We start from the raw sequence: 23531 nt of genomic DNA on the forward strand, positions 1-23531 counted from the left end.
AAACAGGGGGCGCAAACATACTCGCTTAAAATCTCGTTGTGAAAAGTCGAAACGTGATATTCTTTTTGCTTCCATTCATACGAGATTCGATAATTTCTATTAAGGTGATAAGAATTTTTCTTGTTTATCATAAATACAGGTTAGCCTAGGCATGTTTTCAGCAAATTTGTTCACTATCAAAAGGCCACACAATTTTTCTGCTTTAAAGTTTGAAGTCCAATCTTTGAAGTCAACAAATAAATTTTCGATTCTACAAACCCATGAGAAGAACAAGCACAGTCTTTTCGTACAACTAACTAATTCAATGAAACCTGTTGTTGTTATTCTTATTGTAGACAATACACACCCCGAATGGAAGTACGTTATCGATAGCACCAATCGATTTAGCACCAATAGCACCAACAGATACACACCCCGAAAGATCGATAGCACCAATCGATTTGTCTCGATATGAGATATTTCATTGGGTGCGAATGTATTTGAGGTTCCTCACGTATAACAAAAGTTACGGATCTAAACGTTTAAAGGCAATCTGTCTCGTTGTGGATTGGTTAACGAGAACAATAGCTGGAACAATGGCCTAAACACGATTCCAGCGCTCCGCCATATTTTTTACAATGCGATAAATTAAAGGGGGACTGGAAACAATAAAAATCCCTTTGTTCTTATAACCAATCAACGCCGTGACAGATTGCCTTTAATTCTTACTGCAAAGAAAGAGAAAATCATAATGAATCTTAATCTTGGTTTGTTCCACTGTTATTTTGACCGCTAATGATAAAACCAGTGGTATATATAGCCATGTTGGAAAATTCGGAGACAGGATATTGTTAATGTTGTAAATGGATGGTTAAAAATATGATTATGAGATAACGGACGATGATGTTCCCTTGGTGGTGGTAATTGAGAGCTTTATTGAAGGCATTCGAAAAAAAATACTAAATTGTATCAAACAAATTCAATATTTTCTTGAAAATTCTAGTGGAATAGACAGCAATAATTAGCACGTAAAACTTTGCACAGATTATAATCACACGATACTATATTGGGTATCTATACAATCCTGTTCAATAATTTTACCAAAAACATAATTCACATTCTCAAAAAAATTCGTCCTATGGCCAGTAATTACACTGGTGTCTTGTGTTAGTGTGAAATAAGCAAATTTAACGTTAGATTAGCAAATCTAAAGTTAGATTAACAAATCTAAAGTTAGATAAGCAAATCTAGAGTCAGATAAAAAAACTGGAGTGATTCATTTTATGAGCCAAAGTCGATGTCACAGGTGTCCATTGGCTCAAACTGAAAGCCTCCTCTCCCATTCATGTACAACACGAACTGCAACGACAAAATTTATTACATTAATCCTTGCAATATATAACAATTAATAACAATTGGGGACTTATAATACTGTACAGATATTTCGGAACCAGGAAGCAATGGATACGTGCTTTAAACTTCTGGGAAATTTCCTCTTTCTTGAAATTTATCCCTTTTTCTGTGGCACAATGACCTTTCCAACCTGTTCAACTCCAACTTTTAAATGCTTCCAAAATCTCTGGTTATATTTTTCAATTTTTTTCATTCCTTTTCTAATTGAGCTTGAAATAATTAAAAAAATAGCAAACTCAGAACTTGGCAACCGATGTAACATCTTACAAGAGAATTTTAGTCAGTAAATTTATTTTAGCCAATTTTCTCTTCTATCAAATGACATTCAACTTGATTCAGAGTCATTATTCTAGGCCTATTTCGATCCACAGCTTGGTTTACATTTTCAACAATGTACATTCGGACCCATATTGGGACGTTTCATACTCTGCGGAGTGTCAGAAAGAAAATTTTTCAGCAAGCTGTAAAATGCTTGCTTTTTTCAAAGTCACATATAAAGATTTAAGCACTCAGTTTTCTTGTTATCTTTTCAATCCCTCAAAGCTTTTTCTAGCAACAAGCAAGCTGTAACATACCTCATGATGCCGCCATAGCGACTTTCTATGTGACACAGTGAAGAGTGTTATGCCAACCTGAAGATGAACAAAAATCGGATTACCACAATACGTCAATGGTGACAGAAGCATACCATTTTGAAATCAAGTAATCAAGCAGGCAGAGTGGGCATTACAAAGTGCAAATTATGAGCATAAATTATCAACCAACCCGGAGCTATAGCCTAGAACCGCCCAGTTCTACACACAAAAAGCGCAAAGTGCTTCAGGGCACATCATAGAGATAGGGGACACACAGAGTCCAACACTTCACAGCATTCCAGTAAATACATTTTTTATAAATATCAATTAACAGTACATATCACACACCGGATATTTTGAAAGTGCAATTTTGCGATGAACAAAGTCAGCGAAATGCATGTTACAATCCATTAAAATTTCACCTTGTAACCTTACCGAGAAAGTCGGAAAGTTTTGACAGGGAGGGTTTGATACAAACTAAGCCAAGTCTCAAAACAGTAACCACTGACTCACATTCAAAAATAAGCAATGGCTGAGGCAGGCTTTCAAGACTTTGGGCAAAAGTGAATCATTTTCAGGTAGAATAAGACATTACTTTTTTAAAAAATTCTATCCATCGACTTTTATCAAAAAAATTCTCTTGACGATGCACTACGAAAATGAAAGGTTTTTTATTGAACGAGTGTGTAAGCAATAGATGCTTGTGTCTCACCTCTTTGCAGTGTGAATACATAAATCCTTCCACGTCGACACTAACAGCGCTTGTGCATTCATCAAGAATTGCAAACTGCGGCTTGTGATAGAAGAGTCGTGCCATCTAAATGGAAGAGCTGCTCAGTTACAGTACGTGTACTCTAAGGTATGTGTACCCTTGGGAAAATTACTTTATGCAGAGATTCTGTAGATACTAAGTTATCGTTCTCTAGGCAAAGGCTATAATGCCTAAAGGATTATTGGAAGAAGTACCAAAGAGCCTGGATATGGACTCTCAGAGAAGTATCCCTGAAGAAGTATAACTTTACAGTTAATTGAAATTTACCTTTATCTTCTTTAATCATCATATGAAAAGAGGGTACTCTTCCTCGATTAGCTAAGCCATTGAAAGAGTTCACCCTCAAGAAAATCCGCCACGGCAAATCTTTTATTGTCAATTTTGATTGTCTTTTTATATAATATGTAGTTGCTAATATTGTTGCAAGTTGATTAAATTACATTATACGTAGTTTAATGAAAAATCAATGAACTGAGTCTAAAAGAGCAAACGAAAATTAACTCACAGTTCCCCCATATGATTGCCTACTTAATGAAACAACTGACTTATCGACATAGAAATTAGTTGATGGTACAGAAAGAAAGGGTGTATGAATATCTTTTCGAAAAACTGGAAGTAACTGGAAATGGTTTACATAATTTTTTGAACACTTTGAAAAATTACTGATCATGCTTGCAACGATTAAGAGATATTATACTTCAGGTGCAAACGAAATATTTGACTTCATAAATTCTAAGAATTTATATGTAATAATAATAAATTCTTATAAATAAATGAAATTACTCACAGCAACACGCTGCTTTTCACCACCACTTAGAACGTCAATCCAATCCTAAAAAGAAATTTCAAAAACTGATACTGGTAAAAACTTCAAAACTTAACAACGCATGCTCCAACCTCACTTCTATTTTAAAATGCTTCAAAGGTCGTGTCTTGATTTTCTTCAACTTTTCGTGCTTTCCGCAGTAACGTTCTTGAATGTTCGCTCTTATCTTAATTCGCTAATGGCAACAACAACATTTGTTTCTTTCAATAACGTATTTCGTCACTTATTAACTCTTTCACAAACAGATATTCGTGAATAAATATACTAACTTACTTGCCCTTTTCAGTGTTAAAAGAAAAACAAAATAAAGGAGCAGAGATCCATTAATTTGCTTATTTTTTACAAGGGTGGGGTTAAACCTATCACGTAGCATTGTTCACTTCAGTCAAAAGCAGGTTTACCGTCGTAAGGAAGCAATAAAAAATCAATCATAATAAACTGAGGGGCAATTGCGATGACAATAATGATAAAAAACTTGAAGGACATAAAATACCTGAACAACATCCCATCCACCTTCGCGCTCAAGGATATATTCCAACTGGACCTATAGCAAGGGTTGTGTTAATTTACTGATCAAAAATCGGACATGAATCTTCATGGCAGCTATCCAAAAATCTATGCAAGCAATATTATTAGCAACAAACTAAGACTCCATAAAAACTTAAGTAATAACAACGAGAAAAGTTAAAATTTTACTACTATTAGTTAAAACTTTTTACAACTGTTAGTTAGTTAGAACGAAAGTCAAAACTGAAACATGGTAAAAATTTATCAAAAAGTTAAATTGCCAACAAATTCTTATCTCAGTCAACTTTTGTGGCATTGTCACTTGATAAAATTCAGAGAACTGTTACTTTAAGGCTTATGGAGAATAGGCTCAAAATCTGTGATTGGCTGAGAGATTTATTCAAAAATATAATTCAAGAATATGACAACAAACGTGCCTTGCGGCTAGATTTAGGCCTATTTTTCTACACATTCATTTTTGTAGGTGTTGATTAAACTTGCAAAATAGGCTTGAATATAGTTGAAATAGGCCAGTAAATCTTTAATTCTGATTAGTCCAATTACTCTTATCAGCATTCAAAAAAATATTTAAACAGCTAGCAACCTTGTTGAGATAGGCTTCCAAATCTTCATCTGAATACCCTTTCTTCTTCATATCTTCTTTTGTGTCAGGATAAATAACTTGATCTCGCAGTGTCCCCATTGTCATGTACGGCCTCTGAGTGAGATATCATTAAAACATTATCAGATAGCATAAAACAATACAAGCTAATTGAGCAGTAGTTAGTAGCAATGTAAATCGACGAGAGATAATACAATTCAAAGAGAGAATAACTTTCTGGCCAACTGTTCATTGCTATTGTCTTTGAGTTGTTGCTCGTATTCTTTCAGAAAAACATTAACTGTTTCTTCGACGAACATAGCACACATGCTTTGGTACTTGGATTGCCACCGTTTCTTAGCTAAGTTTTTCAGCACTGTAGAGCTATCTTTTTACGTCGGGAGTTTGAAATTTCGACACCTTAGTTTCAAGATAAAATATGAGGAATAAAAGTCGTTTGAACTCAGGCTTCGTAAAAATAGAAGAATAGAAGTAGAGACTCACTTGTGGAATGTAGAAGAGTTTTGAACGGTGAGGTTTGATTAAACGTCCACCAAATAATGGCCAGAGCTGCAATAAAATCAGAAACACGATGATATGTAAATAGGTTGGGTAAAGAAGGCTGAGACGATAGAATGCAAAGGTTGCGAGCGAATAAAAGCGATGATAACAGACAGAACATTTCAAGCACTGGAAAAACCGATTTGTGGAATTTCTAGGGACTTATAAAAACAGAAAGCCTTAAAAAGATTCAAAGTAAATTAGAGCCTTGTAAATTAAACGGTGCTCAATAACTTTATGATTTGGTATAAAGATATTGCATTCAGAGTTTTCATCGTTATTATATTTTCTGTTCTCCTTACCATTTTGTAAACATATTTTTAACAAAAAAGACAAGTTTAAATAATAAAGGTTTGCTATTTCACTTTGATTATAAGAACCTATGAAGAACTTTTAAAAAGAGTGAGACGAAGCGAAAATGCAAGAACTACAACATCAGGCTTAGTTTAATCTCACCTCGCCAAGAACTCTGAACAATGAACTCTTGCCACAACCATTTGGCCCACAAACAAGGACATTAACGCCAGATTTAACCTAGAAAATAAGGCAACTATATAAAGAACATTTCTATTGGACCATAAGAGACAAACACAGGCAACAAGTAGCGGCTTAGCAATTTAGGCCTGTTTTAAGGGCAATCTTTTAAGCGCAATCTAACTAAGGATGGCTCATTGGCTAGAGTCGTGGGCAACAGATCCAAGGGTTTTTGGTTCGAGCAAATGATAGGACGAATCTTTCATTTAAAATGTAGAGAGTCGCTACTTCTCTGCAATGCCAGGAGTAGGAACCACGAGGTGTCATCACATCGAGAGGAACGACCGGGACACTACTCGATAAGCATAGCTGATCAGCGTCCTGAAAAACTACCGTCAGAAGCTAGCTAGCAACAGATACAAAATATATCAGAAAACAGTACGTTAGGCCCTACCTCGAATGAAATTTCAGAAACAAGGCAATCTCCGTTTGGTGTAACGAGAGGCACATTTTCAAATCTATAAAAAAGATGATAGGTATTCCTCCAGAATTAAACAATGGACACATATTGCTTTAAAAGAAATAGAGATCGCACGAGACGCGGTATTCCTTGTTTTACAAAACGATATACCACATTTATTCCATCATCAACTGAACGATGGAAGATGGAAGCGAGTAGTTTTCTTAGCCTTATCACAGCGTCATATTTGCAATGTTTTTGCGGACATGTAAAACTAGCTAATTTTTTTATGTACTCAGCCACAAAGGCACCAGGTGATGCCGAACGGTCTGCATATATTTATGAAAATCAATTGATATTAACTTCAAATTGGATAAAATAAAAACGCAAATCGAAATCAATTGACAAAACTGTGATTCTTCATTTTGAGCTACATCCAATTAAAAAATATTAACAGATGTAGCAAGTTTTGTCTTTGTCTGAACGTCAGAGATGATCTTTTATCGATTTTCAGAAATAGATACACAAATTGCAAAATGTAACCTTATTATGTGGTCCCGCTCAATGACTTCGCCTTTTCCATTGGTATAATCAAATTTACTTTTGCTTTCTGGTAACAAAAAAGACAAAATTTGAAATAAAAAGCGGTTACATCTTAAATGAGACAAAAATGGAATGAAAAAATTTCTCATCTAAATACAAAACTATAATTAAAACAATTAATACTAATTTTTAAATTCTTAAACTTCAAGGTACGTGGATGATTTATCCCAGAAATTAAAAATTCTTACAAAGCTTTGAAATTCTTTACTTTTATCAAAGATATCTGGTAATTTTACCTGAGAGCTCAAATCGTCAGAGCGTTTAATGTGAAAGTTCTACTTTACTTTGAGGTTCAGGAACTACTGCCAAAAATTGCATCGACGACAAAGAAATAATAAAAATAGAGATCAGAATTGGATTAAGTTTATATCTATGATAGACCGTTGAATACTTCACACAGTGAGCATGTAACTGTTCAAGAGTAGTAAGTATCAGTATTTTCTGCAACTCCTTACCCTCGTTGCTGACTGTCGAAGTTTTATATTTTCCTTTCTGTAGATCATCAAGAACCTCCATGATCTCTGTGACTCGCTGTGTAAACCTTGATGACATAAATTTTCAGTTAAAATGTGCTTGAAATTATAACAAATTTAGAAGGTAACCCGGCCGTGCTCTTGCCTAAATTTGAATAAGTAAAACCTTCCTTCAAATTAGATGCAATGATGTATTGCTAGTGACATTGAATATGCATACGAATCTGCTTTTATATTTTTGCAGAACAGACGGGCAAAAAAAACTAATACGGAAAACCACTAAGTTTTCAATATGATCATAATTGAGTTGTCTTACCCTGCAAGACGTGTCATCTCCCTGCCAGATAAAACTAGCCTTCCAATCGCTTCCGCCATTTTTACCATCATTCGTCCCGTTTTGTAATAATCCTAAAGAAATAATCGAGACATTTCGAATAAGAAACTTAGAGCCACTTAATCGCAGCAAAACATACAAAGAAACAAATATACAACTTTTATTGTTCGGTATCCATGGTGCACAGAAGTTTACAAACACAGATGAAAAAATGAAAAGTTAATTGATTATTTGAACTTTCCTTCAAAGACCGGGCAGGCATTAAATGTTATCGCATCTTTCCTTAGTTTGTTACGGGTAAAGCAGCAAAAAAATAATCAAAAGTACAAATTAAATAAAAAGTTTTAAATATCAAATATGCATTTTGAAATTTTTGAGCGGATGTCCATTTGAAATTCTTTCTGGGAGCATGTTGAGAGAAGACATCCTGAATGGGAGTTCGTTCAATCGAGCGGAAGGACTGGGCAATGCTCCAAGCATAGTCTCCCAGTGTTCTCTAGGCTATAGTCCGATGTTGGTTAGAAACAAAAACAAATTGATTCTCATATATAATGTAGACTCACTTCCATAATCTCACTATGGGTCATTTGCATTCTTCTTTGGTCTGAGGTGTCCATGAAACTCCTACTTACAACCAGAAATCCGATGACGGTGGCAAAATCTGAAAACAGAGCATTGTTTGTAAAAAGAAAGCAGAGAAAGTAATTTTAGATTCAAGTGAGAGGTCCAGTGAAATTGCATGCGACAGAAGCAGACAAATTTCTTATGAATGATCTATAGATCAGTTTCATGAAAAAGAATATAATTCATCCAAGATTTATAAAAAGTTTCTAAAAAAAACTGAATAAAAAAGCTGAATAAAAAAGTGATTTGGTCAATCAAAAATATATTCAAATCCTGTAAAAGACATGACATTCAGAGGCATGCATGGTAAATTGTCATCTCGAGGAAGACTTATGAATGAATGTATACATTGAATAATAACTGAAAAGAAAATCGACGGCAGAAATATGACAAATATTGTTTCAGTTGAAAACACTTACATTTGGCAATAATGTTGTCGATAATCCCAACGTTGAATCTGAAGTTTAAGAAGTTCCTCAAGTGGTCGACCTAGATTAAAAATCGTCAAGTTGCATGAAATTGAAAGTTGTGCGCAGTTTCCAGATCAAAATATACAATGATCAAGAATAGAACCTACAGTGAGTAAAAAGTAAATAAAGCATAAAAACAATATTTTTGAATTCTATCATGCCACTGACTTAAACAGGGACACAGTTCTAGATGATAGGGGCTAAACGCAAAGAGTGCAGATATCCATTGGCAAACAAACAAAATGGCACTTTCATAAAGCGAACATTTGCTACTGAAGTGTCAGTTACTGAACTGTGTCCTGTGACGGACACCTGGGGTTGGTTGCCTCCCCTCCCCCAATCTTTTGTTCTAAAACAATAGGAAAATGTGACGTCATATTGTCAAAACAATAGGCGCGCCCCCAATATTTGACCAAGTGTCCGCCCCTGATTTTGTCCGTTGCTTTGTAGCGTAGAGGTTTTATTGAAGCTGATTAAAATGACCGAAAGCTCTAAAGGTTGAGCTCTAACCAGAATGAATGACAAGTTTAAAATACCAACATTCTTAATTACACAAACAAAAGCAGAAACAGCCAGTCAATTCATGTCGATTGCCGTTAATATTCGATGCAGCATATTTCGTGAACATAAAAAAACTGATATTTTAACTGGAATATTTTTATACTGATTGTTTAACAGTGAGATGCTGTTCATAGTTTCTTTTCCGTCCTATCCACATAGAGTAGTCAGGCAATAAAATTAAAATTACTCACGAGATGCTGGAAAGAGGATTTCATTGTAATGTATTCTCGTTTGTTTCCTTGATAAAAAGCAATTTCTTCACTGAAAAGGAGAAAGTATGGCACTTCTAGCAATAACAAAATAACATTTTGCATGCATTATGATTATAAATCGGGAAGAACAAGGACGTCTTTAGGGTACAAGGATGCATTTTACAAAAACTTTCGCATTGAAAGCTCATAGCTTTTACAGCACAAATCAGACTTTTACCCAAGAGTTTTTCAACTAACAACTACCTCAATAATCACTACATTCATCAACAATAAAACCTCATATCCTACCATTCCCAGCCAAGGAAAGTTCAAATATCTTCACAGGAGGGAGGGGGTGGCGGATGTAGCTATATTTGGGAAAAGCAATAAAAAAACGCAAAATCCTCTGTGTTCCAAATAATTTTGGTAAACATCGTAGATTTGGACAGTGGAATGGTGAAGGCCTTTCAAACCTGTTTGTAATTATCCTCGAATTGACATATCGGAATTCTCCCTCAAGAATTTGTTCTTGCATTGTCATTCTCCCCACGGGTTTTCTTAACCTGTGAAGAAATGGTTTGACAAACATAAAAAATGGAAGATTGTCCATGGCTTTGGGGACAATTTGTTTTGGGAATACATTTTGCTTTTCCCTTGATACATAGTTAGGAACAATTTGCATCGTTGCGGCAAAGATGTTGAATATTTGTCTTTGGAAATTTCCCCCTCAAGAGAAAAGAGAAAAATAGGAAGTTGGTGAAGAGTTGAAAAGAAAGGAAAAGTATAATGTACATATGGAATGAAGAGATAAAAAATGCGGCAATGCCATCAAGACATAAGGAAACCATCAGAAAGAAAACTCTATCAAATGCTTTGGACAAATAACGTCTTATGGCTATGGTTGTTAATTTTAGGGTATGGTACGGCACAGGAAGTGTTACGTTAAGAGGATGTGTTATTTGAATTTGCCAGGATAGTTTACAGTGACTATACAGCCGCATTCAGAAATAACATAAGATACACTAACTGTTATTCTATTCGTAATGAAGAACACAAAAGCGTACTTTTACAATTTCGTAATCTGAATGGGAATATGTCAGGTGCCAACAGTTTAAGAACCAGTAAATTTAAGTTCAGGCTGACTGTTCTTAATTTTTTCGAAAATCTGAGGCTGGATTGTTCTTAATTTGTTCTTAATCTAATAGGGTGTAAGCAGTGCGAGTGCTAGCTTTTTCGCTCTAAGGAGGTGTTCAGGCTTCATTTGGCAAAAAAGGGAATGCAACAGCCTAAATTTGCTGATAAATTTGAATATTCATCGAAAAAGCACCCACAAATCGCTAAAAATCCTCGATTTTGAGAAAAAACGTCTTTCAAAATTGCATTTTGCAGAAGCTTAGCCTCAGCTTGCTTTTAATTTGTTCTTAACTTTTGACCAATTTTGAGGCTCGTGCCCTTATAAAATTGTTCTTATAAAAAAAGAGTGTACGTGCGACGTTTCCCTTGACATTTTTTTCTTAATTGTTTAGTCCATTGACATTGCAACTATTACTGAAAAACATGTTATTTTGTAAAAGGTATAATAAAAAAGGGACATTTCAAAAGTTGTTCACTTCAAGAAAAATGTTAAGTTGTGATTTAAAAGTTTTATGCCATAGCGAGGGAACATAACACATCTCTTGCATTAATTACCTATGTGTAAATTAACCCCTATTTACAAAAATCGATTTTATGGAGAGAAAAATGAAAAAATACCTTGTGAGAACAGCTCCCGAAAGAGCCAAATACCCTATCATGGCAGCCGGTCCCTGAAACAGAAACGTAGAATGCTGAAGGAAGTTTTTGCATCAATTTGTAATTTGGACATTTACAAAGAATGTAAAGTTTTCGAGGAATTCCTAAAAGGGAACGAACTAAACAAAGAAATCCACATGATAGTATTGCGAAGAAAAATTAAAAGTCCTTTGGAAATATGTCTTTTCGACATCTACAACAAACGTTTAAACAACATGGCAAAAGGCTTTAAAATGCGCATTAAAAGGATGCACCACTCACCAAAGCTCCGATAGATCCCGTCAGTCTTTTGACGTAAAGTATTATATCTAAGATAGGCTGAAAATAAATGAAGTTGCAGAGATTAAAAAAGAACAATGCTACTACAAAGTTTTTAATTATAATGATTTGCTTGCGGCTGTACAACTATCGAAAAAATAGCGCCAGAGTACTTGTTTCTTGCTAAGTAGTAACAAAAATTACAAAATTTGTAGACTGTCAATAAAGCATTGACATATAAACATTAGTTGGATTCATCTAGAGTATATCTCCCAGTAAATCTGTTTAAACACAATGTTTCGCGCTTAATGCTACCAGCATGCAACTTGGAACTGCCCTTTTCTATACATCAAAGCAGCAACAAGAGTTTGTATATCTAGATGTGAATAAGGATGCAACTCCAAAGAACAAGGAAAACAAACACAGTACCTTGCTAACATTAGAATAAAGTTCCACAACACTGGAACAGAATTTGTCCACGTCCTAAAAAGATCAAGAAAAGACTGGTGTAAAACTTGATACTTATCAACAAAATCGTGTAAGACTCAACATAACGCTTAGACCTTTGGTTTCACGTGGAATTCGAAAATTAGAAAAGCAAATAAATTGACTGAGACGTGCTTCAGTTGATACAGTTAAAACCTGCGTGTAAGAACCTACTTTTTTCAGAGTTTGGCAAAACAGGTTCTTGCATTTTAAGGTACTTATTGACAGTCTTATATTTTGGAGTATTATAAAAAGCAAATTTCTGCCAGTAGGTTCTTAAATCCCTAGGTTCTTACACGCGGGTTTCTATTGTTTTTTATTTATGATGAAGTAAACGACTGCGTGGAAAATTCAAATTAAGATGAGATATGCGTCAAATTATATGATGTTCCTTGAAATTTACATTGCAGTTAACCGACGGAGCACTAAGCACAACGGCATTTTGCTGAATCATCTGTCTTTAAGTCCTGAAATGTATTTCAAACCGCGAAAGTTTCCTTCATTACTCGTTGAAGATGGCACAAGGATGGTGTTACTTTGTTCACGCTCCAAGTCAAATAATTCAATTCATTATGAATAGGCGCCCGAGTTTAAATAATTCTCTGATGTCAGATTCACCGAGAGTATATCTCTCCAAAGAGGAATAGTTTTTAATAGTGTAACGTTCGCAATTAGGACAATATGTTGGCAATATTATATGTCAAAGCTTGTAAGTTTTCGTCAATACCAACAGATTCCTTTAAATTTAAGGCTATAATTGAAAGTATTTAACATTGTAGATATACAGTCAGATATAATAATGAAACGTTGAGTTGCAACTTAGAACCATACTGCTCGAGACGCAAAAGTGTTCACGTAGTCAACAGGGCATCGAGCACTATATAGAAGGCCGGTAAACAGGAGTTTTCGTTAGCATAAGGCAAACACGATTGCTTAACATATACCTGCGTCAACAGTTGGTCAGGATTGGATATCCTGTTATCTAAATTGCTCATTTTGTAGTATGTGAACCCACTGCAAAAAAAGATTGATTGAAATTTTGTCAAAATACAATTTGAAGCAGTTGCATATTTACAGAATTGAAGTGATGTTGTTTGTTACCTACTTTTCATTATATGTTGGTTTCTTCTATGCATACATGGGATATAATATGATATAACTAGCTTCGAAAATAATCGTTGATATATCTGCAGTCCTATTGCACATGAGATGGAGAAGTTAAGTTAATCTAAATTAAGACCTAAACGAACATTATTTGTACTAAAAAATTCAAATTATTTTGTTCACTTAAAACTATACAGGGTCCATCTCGCTCCCTTTACAAGATTCACAAAATACTCCTTTTGATTTATCTAGTATAAATCTAGAATTCTTTCTGTATAATAATTTAACCAGCCTTTTACATTTAAAACTTAGGCCGCTCATCAGAGGAAAAAGCAACTGCAAAGATAATCATATGCAGCTTCAAACCACACACCTTAAATACTGTTCCTGCAGATGTAAGGTCAGTCTTGAGCGAAAACGAAGCTTCAACTCGTTCAAACCATACTGCAAAAAGGAAAAACATGTAAAGAACATTTAATGTTTGAATGTACGGCAGATCAAATTTTAAGCTTTAGAATATCAAAATAAAAACTGAAACGCCATCAGCATCCACCGGTTAGATTCATGGAAAATTTGAAAAAAGTTATTACAAAAAAGTCAAATAAACCTAGGTTTTTTTCTGGCAGCCTAAATAGGATCTTAATTTACAGGCTGCTATTCTAAATTCCCGTCTAAAAGGTTCTTTATAAGGTTCTTATATACGTACAGGCCTTGCACACTTTAACAATGTTTTCCACCGCAAGAATTCTAATGAATACACTTAAACCAGCTTATTTTATGTTAAATTTTAACCAATCAAATGAATTTGTGTTGTAAGATTGTCCAATTAGAATGCAATATACCATAACCTGATTTACTCAAAAAACCCCTTTTTCTTATATATATACATAAGAGCCTTTCCAAATTTCAGGTTTTAAAGGTTAAATTTCAGCCTCAATGTTCTTATAAAACAGGTTCTTTTCTGCGTGATTCTACTGTATGTACAAACAACAAAACAACATAGTTAACTTGAAAATCCCACTATTATGACAAATGGTGTTCATTTTCACCCTAGGAATCCACTGATAATATTTTCAATAAGCAATAAACATCATATTTCTGATTGGCCTATCTCGATCCACAACTGGGTATAAATATTTCCTAGCCCAGAGTATTCGAATTATGATCTGAAGTTTTATTTTCTGAAGAGAAGAAAAGTCGAGTAAAGAAGTCAGAAGAAAATTTTTAAGTTTTAAAATGTTTGCTTTTTTCAAAGCCATTTTTAAAAAAGTACTATTTTTCACATCGTTGAAAAACAACGTACCTTTAAGAGCTGATTTACGATAGAAATCTGCAAAGAAAAGACTATTTTTTAAAAACAGTCATGACAGTTATTCGTTACTAGCACGCTTCGAGAAGTTTATTGCAGGTAAAACTGAAAAATCACTTTTTCAAACTTAAAGCAACATGTTGCTTTAATAGTTTCTTCTGGTTTCAGATCAACACACTTTAAACTTAAACTTCCTCTTATGCATATGTAACAGTTAAAAACCACGTGGGTCAGAAAAAGAATTGGTCAAACGACGACAACATTGTGAAAACAGGAATAAATAACAATCTACTCCGCTTAGAGTCTGAAATCTACTCCGCATCTTTCTGCTTAAATTCACACTACCATTCACAGTCACATCAAAGTTAGACACAAATACGCAAAACTGTTCAAAAAGGCTTCGTTTACAGTCACATTCTGCTTTCTGGCACAGTTTCTCAACCAAAATATGGTGTGACTATAACCAGAATCTACGGTACTGCTTAAAACGTAACATAATTTAACGTGCTCTCTTTAACTGTGGTCACAACGAACTGATAACTTGTACCATATGCTGTATTAAAAGGAAGCTGCGTAGGCAAGACCTACTTGACAACACCTAGCATTAGCTTTGCCATGTTTGAGAGAAAGCCTGTTCGTTGATAATACTATTCTGTTGATGTTACGTGAGTAAAATTTAATTCTCGGTAAGTATAACAAGTAGGATCGTCAGTGCATTTTACAGCATCTTCTTTCAGTTTTACGTACAGATCGTATAGCATCTTTAACCTTTTCAAAATACTAACATAATTAACTTTTATCACAATGAAACAGGGGTGGCACTGACTTTCAGTCGGAAGATAAAAAATAAATGACATATTCAAATCCCTGGGGCGAAGAAAGCGGAAATGTAGTGGAGAATGGTGTTACCACGACAGAATTTTTTGGAACATATACTTTTACAGTAATTCTTTATCAACCCTGTCAAAAGCTTTGGACATATGACAGAACATTTTAAGACAGACAATGACAGAATTTTTCCTCAGGATACCAGGCAAGGTCGTCTTTTCATTCACAGGCTCAGCTTGCATTAGAACTAGAGAACTAGCCTTTTACAAGCAAATTATACATGGTTGCAGCCTAACATCAATCTATATATCTTACCGCTGGCATTGCTGACATCCATGCTAATAAATGTTTTGCCAAGTCTCGCGGATTTCGTGAAATGATATCACTGCAAATGAAATATATAAATTGATTAAAGTTCATTCATGTTGGTATACATACAAGCATTTAGTGATCTAAAAATGACCAAATAATAAATATATGAGTTAAAGGGCAATGAAGTTTAACTTTTTATTCCAGAAAATAAGTAAAAAACTTTAAAAGCAACAATATTTCTTCAGCACTTAAACATATAATCATGTCTGATTGATACCAATGGAGAATGTCTACAGACTTTTCACTAGACAAAAATAGTAGAGATTTTTCAAGGAAAAGGGTCTTTTTCCCTTTCAGAAATAACAATCCCCCTCTCCCCATTCAATGTTGAATGCATGTTTTGAAGCACAAATGACAGATCTACTAATCCAACATTGATTCAGGGGGACAGGAGAATTCAAATTCACAGAGGAAAAATAAAGGTGCAAGAAAAAAATTGCATTTTTTTCTCAAGATATTTTTCCGGGATTGTAGCTTCCTCTTACGTTATTTAGAATGAATTAAATGACATAACTAACTGCACATTTTTGCAAGACAATTTCAGATAAATCGGCTTCTGCACTTTGAGAAGTTGCTTCTGATACTAGAGCTGATTGCTCGACTGTTCACAAACAAACAAACAAGATTAAAAGTAGTCAATTACTATTCGTAAAGAGAAAACTGCCTAGCATTTACAAAAAAATGTAACCAAATTTCCAAATGGATTAAACTTCTATGGTATTATCCACTTTATTAGGTTAGAAACAGCAGACAAACCGGTCTATGTCCTATTGTAAATTTGGCTCATTTATTCTTGCATAAGATGGCACAATGAATTATGCAAAACTATGTCCTTATAAGCCTCTGAAACCGGTGCAGTTTAATGACAAACGAATTATGGATAGTCCTTCTTTAGACACCGTTTAGAAACAGTGGTTCTAAGATTTCATTCATTTTAAAATGTATTTTATGCATTATAAATTCTGAAGTTTTCCATTAGATGTTATAGACAAACTGCAATTGCTTTTCAATCTGTATCCTCTAAGTCCAATACCATTTCATAAACACAAACACAAACCTTTCAGTCTGTGTGGTTATCGAGATCATCCAAACATCACAATATGTTCTTGCGATCAAGGAAAAGGCAATCAAGAGAAGAAAACCAAACTGAAAACAGAGAAAGTATAGCAACCATTAATGACATTGATTTTCATAAATCTCATCAGATATTAAGGAAATCTAGGAGTTGAGCAAGAGACGTGAGAAGCATTTCAAATTTAGAGGGGCACAGGTCGATCGGGGCACTTTCTCTCAGAACAAGAGCATGTTTTTAAAAGTTCTTACTAGGGGACTTCTAAGGGAAGAGGGGTTTCTCCCAAAAACTAGTGGTATCTGCCTTGTGTCTTCTGGTTCTGATGTCTCTGAAGTGAACCATAGGAAGACATTAAGAAGAATAAGAATAATCATCACTGATAAAAAGCCTTTTAACATTGCCCATCAAAACATTTTCCAATATCAGTGGGAGATATTGAAGAAGCTGCTGTTAAAGAGATTGAGCCAGAATAAGATGAAAAAACAAACCATCAAAAATTACTTTGAAAGTAAACAACCTTACCTCAGGGCACCTAACTTTTGGGATAAGGATTTTCAAAATGTGGTATAGTTGCCTGTAACAAAAATTTGATTTAAAAAAGCAATAATGACTTTTACCAAATATTTTTAACCAACAACAGCAAAATAGTAGGCATGAAGTACAGCTTATAACGATGACATTGTTTCATATGACACTTAATATAGTGTGAAAATTTTCTCATTTAATCAAATTTGAAATCTTTGTGCTATAAAACCGAAAGACCATTTACTCTCCCCATTCCCATTACTTAAAAATCATTATCAGATCTGGTTGATCTTGTTTGAAGTATATGCAAAAGGGAATGGCTTTTCTTTATACGAGGTAGTAGATAGCAACCAATAACAAGCATTTGATAAATAAAGTGCTATCAAATTAAATCTTTCCTGTTTCTCACTATTAAAGATAGCAATATTGTATATTTTCATACTTGAAAAATTTGTAATCTACACTTGCTCTTCTTTTTTTACTACCTTTCTGCAAAAGAAAAAAATATTAGCATAGCTCATCATAGGGCATGCAGCAGATCATTGTTCAATCAAACTATGAAGCTAAACTTGAATCAAATGTTGGCTTATGTTGAATCAAATGTTGGTTTATATCTTTTACATCATAGGCAAGTTGACTTCCTTGTTAACCTCATCAGTTTTGCATTTTTCTATCTACAGATCTCCAACGAAAATTGACCCATAGATTTCAAATGTCATGTTTAAATAAGTCTATACTGAAAACTCCATGTTGTTTGGACTGTTCAGTAGCAAGTTGCTATGTTTTGAATAAAAATATAGTTCTCAAGATTTGACCAGAATTTGCTGCCACATTGAATTTATTTCACCGCAGCAGAAAATTGCAGAAAATGTAGAAGAAAAGCAAAATTTTGAAAAAAGTGCAATTCCCGAGGTGACTATCCAAACAATATAAGAATTTTTGGCACAGGTAATGTCAAAATGAAGATTGGCAATGGTCCACTTTTGGCAAATATGAAGGTCAAAAATTAACAACGCTGACTTGGAACCATTATCAGGGAATCATAAAGAGTCTTTTCAGCATGTATTTAGGAATATAATGTCTTAGTCTAGCAACCCAGGGGTGGGAGGGGTCAGAAATAAATGCCCCCACTTGTTCAATTTTGGGACATTTGAAGACCCCTTGCTCCTCATTCTAATACCCCTATCTATTCTACCAAACTCAGTGATACTTTATCATTTGTAAATTAAATGACCAATAAATTCCATGTCTTACCTTGTCATCATTAAAATGTATCTTTCCAACACTATGAAAAACAAAATGATATCACAACTTTGACAGGTAAAAACTTACAAAGATATTGCATCATTTTTAACTGTGACATAGGCAAACAAGAAAGTAGTGGTGGGATGTAGAGATAAGGGGTCTGGAAAAGACATAGAAAATAATGAAGGGATGAAAACTTTTATTTTTATTTTTTTAAATAATTTGCATCATTTATGTTTCCCGTTTGTATTACATGTATATGCCTATTTATACAAGCAATTTCTTTTTAGTTAATGATTTCAAAAATTTCAACCAATGAAAACATTTTCAGATGTTACTTATTTTAGAAAGAATTTTTGTGATGCTCCTTGGACTTCTTCAATGTAAGGCAGTAAAAACTTGAATGGATGCAAACACTTGTCCCCTTTTTTCCAAAATGTGGCAGTGAAAAATGTTTCACTGCAATCTAGATGTCAACATATCCTGAAGGGCATTTCCCTCCTTTCCAAGAGTTTTCAGGGCGTGGCTTCATGAAATTTTTCTGGGGCTACGCCCCCAGACCCCCTTTCGGCAGGTTCCTTTTGTTCTTGGTTAGCTTCGCCACTGAGCACAAAGGGTACTATTGCATTGTATTCATAAAAAGCAATCATTCAAAAATTTTACAGAGAAAAGTTTGCTTCATTTGAGCCTTTTTCCTCTGTGAACAATAGAAATATAGGCAGGATTGCAATACATCAACAATTGTACCTTATGACCTTCTCCTTATAAACATACAAATGGTCCATACTTGGGAAAATTGAAGCTAGGGTGCACAAGATCAGGGGTGGAAATTGTGAATCACAGGTGATGAAGATTTTAAACCGACTCTGCTAAATTCTTCATTAAGACACCACATATTTTGTCAGTAGATCTTGTCATTAATAAGCAAATTTGCACCTCTGCACAAGATCATTGTTTAAAAGGTTATAAGAAGGCCAAAAACAAAATCAAGGCAAGTCTTTATCTGAGTTTCTGCAAATGGCTATGATTACAAGTGCTATCATTCTCCCCTTGAATTTCATAATGTTTCTCACCACAACATACTCCCCAATTCTACTGTGTATTTTTGAAAAATTTTTCTACTTCTACATGGGACAGAAACCACTACAAAACTATTTGATTAAATCGCATGCAAAAGACGTAATTGGTAAATTTTACAATTTACATTTTGGTTTAAAATGTTGTTAGTGACATGGTGCTTGTTCATTAGTGAAGTATCCATTTTCAAAGTAAAGTTAATAAAATGTATCTTTAATCCAAAAAAGTGAATCTTAAATCAAATTAGGTGCCTGGACTACAATTTTTGGTATTTTGTTTCAAGTACATGTGTACCTCTCTGTAAAAAGTATTTGAAAATGTTCAATCTTGGGCGAGAATTCTTCAGCTTAAGATGATGTCCACAGTGTATATGCAAATCTCTTTGATCTATACTGAAAAATTTTGTTGCATCAACATCATACAGACCATTAAGGGACTGGCCTATGGCCTTCTGGATGATGACACTGAAAATCTATCACTATAAAAAATTTTCCACTTGGTAGGATGGGACCAAGGCAGGGATTAATTTAAGGGTCTTTGGACGAGCACATCTAAGCTAAATGTGATGATAAGTCCGTAATTTTGTTTATAACTGTAGATAATATACACAGGACCATCGCGAGGCAAGCCTTGTTGGAGGAGGGGGAGGGGGAGGGGGGTGGGGGGGAGTGTGGAATACAAATTTACCTGATTGAAAAATTATTGCCTGAAATTCTTTAGTTGCTGTCACAAACCTCTACAACAGCACATTTTGTCAACTAACTCTGTATATAATTCGCAACTTTTATTTTTATATGATGATAAAGGACTTTCCTAATGGTTGTGTCAAATCTGTATATTGGGACGGGCAAAGGATATAGTTACTGCCCGAGGTGGCACCACGGTAGAAAATTTTGGAATTTTGATGCTTCCAGTTCCCTGGAAAATCCACACTTTTGAGCATATCTAACTGATTTTGCATATTGAGAGGTATTTTATGCTGTTCTTTTAGATTATGTGGTCAAATTTAAGAAATTCTAAACAAGAGTTTTGAAGAGGTCACACTTGAGATACTTTTGGGGTACTTGTGACACCCCCCACACCCTGGGTTGCGGCGCCCCTGAATATACAGGGAATTTTGCATAACCATTAGCAAACTACCCAACTGAAATTTTTAAAGTTTAAGTCATGAAAGTAAAGGCCACTGATCATTTGAAGTCTTTGGTACATTCCAGCAAATGACCGGAAGTAGTGTTTCAGAAAGCGTGAAAAATGCACATTCAGCAAAATTCTGACATTCTAATTTTTCAAATCTGATGATTTTATCAGAAATATTTTGCAAATTGAGTAAAAAATGCTAAAATATAATTGTTTCCTGGCATTATTTGATGTGCTGAATAGAATAAGAAGCAACTCCAACATTAAAACATCACAAAATGCTATTTTTAGACTTTGGTACAACTATATGCATGTTGCTCGACTGAAACTTTGCTTTTGAATGAAAGTTTGCACACACTTTTTTTTATAAGAATCAGTAAATTTAAGTTCAGGCTAACTGTGCTTATTTATTTAAATCTGAGGCTGGATTTTTCTTAAATTGTTATTATATTAATAGGGTGTAAGCATGATTGCTAGCTTTTTCGTTCGCTCTAGGAAGGTGTTCAGGTCTCGTTTGCCAACAAAGTGAGTGAGACAACTTTCATTGTCCTTATAAAAGAAGAGATTATTTGAGATTTGTTTCCTATGTTTTCGTTGTTTTTGGCCGTTTCCGCAACACGTCCGTGCCTGCAGGCACATTAAATTATTGCCTGGGCATAGGCATGCACAGAAACTGTTTTTTTTTCAAATGCATACCCACAAATATCAGGTCCCGTGCGATTATCAGGTGTCCCAAAATTAGTATCTCTTCAATTTGGTAGATACCCCTTCAAAAAAAAGTAAATTTAGCTGCTCCCGCCTTAATGAAAGTGGAAGGAATAAATTCACATTAATAAGCATTGATTGGTTCAGGGCGTTTTATTGCCATGGTGCAAGGAAAGCCAAGAGAGACAGGTCACGCAAACATGCAATAAATGAGATGAGATGAGAGGTGAATAGAGCTGACTTACCTAACGCTACGAGCACCACGCCATGTCACTGCTTTGAACGTTCCTAGTGCTGCAATGGCCACCGAACTGGCGAGAAGTATGTTCTTTGCATTAACTTGACGAGAGGCATTCTGGAGCAACTTGCTCCAGGTTGGAGCCATTTTGAAGGGATTTCGTACTGTGCAAAGCGTTGTGTTGACCCTGTTTTCACATTGAATTGGATTTTTGTTAGCATATGGATGACCGTAAAAATGGGAATGAAAAACTCAGCCTCTCCACAAGAACTCAAAGGAATTTTTTTAAAGAGTTTGAAACTAAATCGGGAAAAGCAGTCACCTTCAGAAGATGTCTTGGTAGCCAACCAATATCGAAAAGGCCTTGAAAATGAACAGAGGCACGCCATACAGGGCCCGCGCCACGAATTTGAAAGTGGGGGGGGGGGCAAGGCTTATTACCTCTTATACTACAGCTTAAAATTTGCAAAAAATTGGGGGAACCGTGCCCCCCCCCTCAATAGCATGGGCTCTGCCATATAGGATGAAGGACAAAAGTTGAAGGGACAAAGAGCGTATAGGGCAAAGTCCACTTGCATACTCGAACCATGTCTGCCTCGCAAATTAATCAGAACGTGTTTATTATTGTCATAAATGGGGGTGCAGATAGCAACCAACCCTGTTGCCTTTTGATAACAGGGGTAAAGGGGCAAAGTGCCCATTTCCTCAATGTACCCTTGATCAGAGTCCAGAAAAGTTGTCAATCTTCTTCCAGCTAAGAAAATCTTATTGTAAAACCGTCCTCGTTTTAATGGGTTTAAAATGAGCGTGGTCAGAAAATGTGGAGCACAACCAGTCTTAATCGCCTCTCCTGGTAACTGTTTTTTCAAAACTTTGCTAGAAATTGGTAGCCTTGTTTTATAGATATTTTTAGAAACCAATGTTATATAAAATGCTTATATCGATAATAAGTCGTATAATTCAAGAAAATAGGTTATAATGAGTTAATGTCTAAGTATTTTGCAGTGCAAAGTAGTTCTGCAAACATATTCATGCTAAAAAATAGGAGGCTTTTGAATTTTATTCTGATTTTTTTTTCATTTTTTTCATGGCTGTATTTTGAAAATCAAAAGGCTATTTTTAAACAATAGATTTTCCTGTTGTATGTCAGTGACGTAGTTTGTGATTTTGTTAATGCACTCTTGTTTGTCTGTAATCAGTTACCCTGCCATTTCCCATTAGTTACCATTACATGTTGTCAGTACCCTATTGTTTCTGGGTAACTTGTGTTTGTCATGTGTTTTATGTTGAGTTTTGAGTTGAATGCAGTCGTCATATAAATAAATTCAATATAAAGCCGTGTCGTCGCCTATTGTCGCATGTCGCTTAGTTTTTGAAGCTACGTTGAAACCTCCGTCGTTTGAAAATCGAAGAAAACTTTTGTACATATTTTGTTGCCCTTCTTTTACTTATCCTTACCTGCAAAACATAGTAGTTTTACACTATAAACAAATTTTCAACTTCCTCAAGTTTCTAATTTTGGCCACCTTCCTCGATTTTTCTTTGTATCTACAACCTTTCTCCGTCATTGGCTGTGAGGCCATGATGTTTTCCTGACTCTGCCCTTGATATTGTTCTTTTGTAATTAGAGATTGATACGAAATTCTGAATGTAGTGCCTTAAAACCTGCGAACAATTTTTCTGTCAAAAGTAAGCCAATTTTCAAGATACCTACAGAAGATCTGAATAAAATGCCAGTTACAATAGAATCATTGGTAACTTTGAATTGTTTTCAAACGCCCTTTTACTAAAGCCTGCCCTTTGATCGTTCCTTCGAATCGTTTTTCCCTTTCGAATTCTTAGCAACCCACCCCTGACAAAAATCAAAAGTTGGCCCCTATGTTACAGGTTTGGTTTGATTTGTAGAGTTGCTTAAAGACTAATTGCAGATAGATTTGGAATTTTCAACTATATCTTATCG

At 34.8% G+C, this 23531-nt stretch overlaps 1 protein-coding gene across 1 annotated transcript; it reads right to left on the minus strand.

The window, feature by feature from the left end:
• Positions 1-947: 947 nt before the first annotated feature.
• Positions 948-21776, minus strand: LOC135695078 (ATP-binding cassette sub-family D member 3). The gene is made up of 28 exons (XM_065214033.2): positions 21579-21776; positions 18424-18454; positions 17612-17658; positions 17167-17218; positions 16630-16718; positions 15516-15585; positions 14367-14393; positions 13437-13507; positions 12904-12973; positions 11903-11956; positions 11477-11533; positions 11177-11229; positions 9898-9987; positions 9425-9494; positions 8622-8691; positions 8142-8239; positions 7561-7652; positions 7227-7312; positions 6712-6778; positions 6163-6226; positions 5691-5768; positions 5178-5243; positions 4677-4790; positions 4059-4109; positions 3527-3571; positions 2680-2784; positions 1968-2024; positions 948-1338 (listed from the first exon to the last, which is right to left on the minus strand). Exons 1-28 carry the CDS (start codon positions 21716-21718, stop codon positions 1261-1263), a joined length of 1992 nt encoding a protein of 663 aa, XP_065070105.2. The 5' UTR covers positions 21719-21776; the 3' UTR covers positions 948-1260.
• Between the last annotated feature and the right edge of the window lie 1755 nt (positions 21777-23531).

This window comes from Rhopilema esculentum, chromosome 8 (assembly GCF_057945365.1).
Source record: "Rhopilema esculentum isolate cy_ngs chromosome 8, ASM5794536v1, whole genome shotgun sequence".
NCBI lineage: Eukaryota > Metazoa > Cnidaria > Scyphozoa > Rhizostomeae > Rhizostomatidae > Rhopilema > Rhopilema esculentum.